We start from the raw sequence: 4,710 nt of genomic DNA, 5'->3' as shown, positions 1-4,710 counted from the left end.
CCTGGCTTGTGTTTTGTCTGACAGGTGAAAACAAGGTCAGTACTCTTCAGAGGGAACAGTCCAGGGCACGTGTATCTCATGGCAGTTTGGAACCCAGGCAGAAGAGTTGTGGAAACAGCTTCTAGGACAGCTTTCATCCTGTGAGGTTCATCTTATCCCCATGCTAGGTGCTGTAAGAGAAGATACCACACATGGAATATACCTCAGTGCTGCTAAGATATATCCCAGCTTCATGGTAATCAACCTCAGTAAAAGGCATGGAGCATAGAAACTTTAATTCAACAGTAAAATGATTATAACTGCTCATTTTAATGTGCAAAGAAACCCAACCCAGTGGCAGTAATGTTAAATAAATCGCATTATCATGCTATCACCAGATGGGGGCAATCAGAAGGTTTAAATACAGTCTTTTTTTTTTTTTAATATATTTTTTATTTATTTTCAGCACAACAATATTCATTATTTTTGCCCCAACCCCTGTGCTCCATGCAGTCTGTGCCCTCGATAATACCCACCACCTAGTACCCCAACCTCTTACCCCCTGCCCCTACAAAACCCACAGATTATTTTTCAGAGTCCATAGTCTCTCATGGTTCACCTACCCTCCCCTACAGTCTTTTAGTTAAGTTAGAAGATGCAACTTCATTCTCTTCTCTGGGAGTGGACAGAGCTAATGCTGTCCTCAGATAGTTTTATGGTTAGTGTGTGAGATGCACACTTTGTGAAAGGCATCTTTGTGATATAATAGATATTGTTGCATGATGGCATCTCCCTTTTGGAGACATCTAAGTAAATCACTTCCATGTGGTCCTTCTAGCATCTTTTGTTTCAGACTCCAGTGATCATACACAAGCAAAGAACTGAAGGAAAAGTGGTTCCTGAAGGGTACACATAAAGGCAGGAAGCTCATGGACAGAATGGAATTTTAAGAAATTCCTCACACCATAAGGGCACAGGAGTGAAGACACTCAGGCTAAGAAAGAGGAGAGAAAGAGCAGTGGATGAGGAAAAGACTCACCCTCAGAGAGGAACCAGATTCTGCTAGTTCCTTCCAATGTTGCTGCTCTCTCACTTGGAGTGTCCCAGATCGTGTCCAGATGATAGCCTCGCTGTGCTGTTCTTCTTGACGGCATAAAAGTAAAGAAAACCAACCAAAAACACGTTGATCTCAGGGTTGTGGGGTGGGGCCCTGTGTTTGACCCTCACTCACCATGGGGTCTGCTTGAGATCCTCTCCCTGTTCCCCTGTCCTTCTCCCCCACTCCCATGTGTGCGCTCTCTCTCTCAAATACATAAATAAGTCTTAAAACTTGTTCACTGAAAGACACCAGTGTTCCCACATCTACATGGATTACAATTCTTGGAGCCCAGTGTTATTGTGTTTTAGGTTGTGGGGAGTATTCAAGTCCTATGGACTTTGTTTGGGTGACCCCGTCTGTCATACGAGTTCATCCTCCAACTCCAGGTCAGGAGATTGTCACATAAGGTGATCGTAGCAAAGTATTCTGGACCAGGATGCTAAGCAATTCCCCATGGGAGAAGGGTCCTTGCCAGCCATCTTTCCTGTCTCAATCTGATGGGAACCTAATTTAATCAACATGATCCAATCAAGCTGGATGCAGTTATCTCCTGAAAAATAAGCGTTTAATTGCCTTTTACCATTTCCAACCAACCACCAAATGTTCATGTACATATGTGTTGACTTTTCACAGTATGTATTTTGCGCATCTAAAGTCTCTGCACGTTAATCAATTATTGTTTTCATTCTGCTCATTACCTTGCAACAACAATAACTTCCTGAAGTCTGTCTGCTGCCATGTGTAGCTGTAGTCATCCATTTCACGGTCATTTGTCATTTCTTTGTGCAGATGTACTAGGGTTGCGTGTTGCATTTCATATATTTCCACACACATATGTACCTAGCCTCCACCCATGCAAATGTGTGGGCATACATTCTCTCAATATAAAAAGAAAATAAGCAATGGGATGATGGGGCCATGACAGACAAGCATGGTCACACCAAGTCCAGGCTCTCGGCACTTTTTCCACCATCATCCGTGACTGCTCACACTTCAGTCTTCGAGGTGCTCCCATGTCTCCCCAAGGCTGATGGAGCAGAGGGTTCAACCAGACACAGTAATAAACCCAAACCTCTCCAATGATATCCTCATAACAAGCTAGGTTTAAGGCTCAGTATCCTCCCGTTCAAGCTGAATGCCATATCCCATGAATACACCCAGATATGGTCTCTCCACATGTGCAGAACACACACACCTACACCACACAGCATACTTTCTGTACAGGAATAGTTCAAGGTAGGTGACTGAGTAAATGAGTGTGTGTAAGTGTGTGTGGGGGGGAAGGGGCCATGTGTTTCCAAGTTAGTATTGAGACTTCTGGACTTCTTCCCTACACCTCCGCCCCTTCCTGCTCTTCTTCTTAGAAGCCCTAGCTCTCCCTGCCAGACAAGGGACTTTGCCCATGTCCCCTGCCCCCTGATGAGCGATGTTCTTAGCTAAAGTATAGAGTGGGTTGATGTTTTGTTCAGGATCATTCTTTATCATCTCGTATTTGGACTGGTGAATTATGACTGCGTGCTCGGGAAGAGCAAATTCTACTTTCCTGACATTGAATTCAGCCTTAGGTCGGCTGCGCTCTTGGAGGACTCTCCACTGGTCTAATGTGATTTGTGGCACTGGTGTCTCTTCCACATGATCCTCTAATTCAGGAGCTTTGATGCTGGAGTCTGCTTCCGGCTCCCTTTGGAACCCAACCAAGCCTGTGGGGTCAGCCTCAGGGGACGTGGCTCCCTCCCCTAGTGACTCCCTCACAAGTTCTCTTTCCAGGTCAGTCTTCCGGATGTAAAAGAGGACATAGGCATGTTGGCTCAGTGCACAAGTCACATCACAGGCGGTGACCTTAGCATCGTCCATTTTATACCACTGGCCATTTCCAGTTTTTATGAAACAGAAGTAATGTCCACTGTGACAACTCCACCCAGCATGAACCAGCACGGCATAGAGGACGTAAACCAGCGGTCCTGCCCTCTGCTCACACAGGTAGGGTTGCAAGTCAAGGCACTCAGGATACGGTACTTCCTTAGCCATTTTGGTGCCTGTGAAATGTGAGAATCGTTTCAACACCAGGATAAGGACCTTCGAGGGAGTGTGCAAAGCCAATGTCTTGGAAGCAGGCACCTTCCCTAGACAAGTACTGCAATGATAGGCATTTTCACCCTCCAACTTTTCGGGTTTCACCAACTGCTCCAAAGCTTGGCTCACAGTCTGAGCGGCCACAATGTCCAGGCTAATGTCCAGGTAAGGGTCCAAAGTGCTTGAGATGCCTTGGCAGTGAAGACACTGGATTTGAGACCTCCAGTACCCCCCAAAGATTTGACGGATGAGGGTGGTGTCCTCAGAGTGACGGTCTGAAGACTTGTCCTCAGGCAAGCATGCTTGCTGCATTGCACCCAGAGTGAACATCAGAAATTCATGGGCGTCTTCCTGCTTGTGTGTGTGGAAGGCAGCGAACAGTGCTGGCAGGGGACGGATCACATCTCCAGGATGGCCAAGGGCCCGCGTCACATGAGTCTGCAGAGCACACAGCATGCAGAATGTCCGCTTCCCACAGGTTTTCTTGTGCTGCTGGGACAACACAGAGCTGGCAAGGGGCGGTGTGTATGTGAGACACTGCAGGACCGCGTTCACATAGCAGGTGTTCCCCAGGTTCTGAAGCCCAGCCCCGACCACAGAAGGTCCCTTCCAAGTGACGAGTTTCTTTGTGGGAGCCAACCCATTAGTCAGGTAGCAGAGTCTGTGAGATGATGGTGATGGCTTCTCAGGCAGAAGGGGGCCCCCCTGGACTTCAGCACCACCTACATTTGACCGGCACGATTTGAGTTTTGGAAAGAACTTGAACTGAGAGTCTTCTTGGCGGTGGAGAGCAGCAGCTTCCATGTCCCCAGAAACAGTGTTCAGGAGATTCCCAGTGTGGAGCCTCTGGTGCAGAAGGATGCTTCTCTCACTGAGCCACTCTCCCAATGACAAGTATGGCCCTCTTCTCAGCTTTTTAAGTCTCTCTCCACCCACATGATTAGATTAGGCACAAGATTATCCAATCACTTGGCTGGAATAAGGGATTTAGGGTGTGGTCACTCTCCTTAGGCAGAGAGAAATGCATCAGGCCAGCCCACCTCTTTCCCCTCCCTCCTGCAAAGGACAGACACACATTTCAGCCCTTTCTCTACCTCCCTACCTTCCATCACAGCCTTCTGGGCAGATTTTCTTGAGAGTTTCCGAGTTCAGAGGAAACCCTTTATGAATACATACTTCGCTTTCCCAGTAATATCAAGTGGGCTGAGAAGTGTGAGACATTAGTTTTCTAAGATAGGGAGCATCATTTTCCCAAAGGAGCTCAGGGATTGCACAGGAAGACAGTCCTCCCCACCAGCCAGAATATATGTAGAATCATCCTGTTTTTAGAATGTTTACTGGCAGATGTTTTGCCTCTAAATTCCATCACACTCTCTAATATGATTCACGCATTCAGGGATCATGGAGACCTTTATAAATGTGTTAGTCTGTCTAGAGGTGGCCCAGAAAGTGTAACGATAGATCCTGTGGCTGGCTTCGTGCTTCTTTGGAAAACGCGCTTTTTTTCCCCCTTAAGCTCCATCCCTATATGAGTACCTATCAAATCTCCAGTGCTCATT

General features: G+C 46.9%; 1 protein-coding gene across 1 annotated transcript; it reads right to left on the bottom strand.

Annotated features, from left to right (window-relative positions):
- Nucleotides 1-2,380: 2,380 nt before the first annotated feature.
- LOC309855508 (ubiquitin carboxyl-terminal hydrolase 17-like protein 6) lies at nt 2,381-3,955 on the bottom strand (the record flags this gene model as incomplete). The annotated part of the gene is made up of 1 exon (XM_082715867.1): nt 2,381-3,955. The coding sequence occupies one exon, from the start codon at nt 3,953-3,955 to the stop codon at nt 2,381-2,383; it is 1,575 nt and encodes a 524-aa protein (XP_082571993.1).
- Between the last annotated feature and the right edge of the window lie 755 nt (nt 3,956-4,710).

Source organism: Mustela nivalis (genome assembly GCF_964662115.1).
Source record: "Mustela nivalis genome assembly, chromosome: 20".
Taxonomy (NCBI): Eukaryota; Metazoa; Chordata; class Mammalia; order Carnivora; family Mustelidae; genus Mustela; species Mustela nivalis.
The sequence above is the reverse complement of the archived record's forward strand: the minus strand, read 5'-3'. Positions and strand labels throughout refer to the sequence as shown.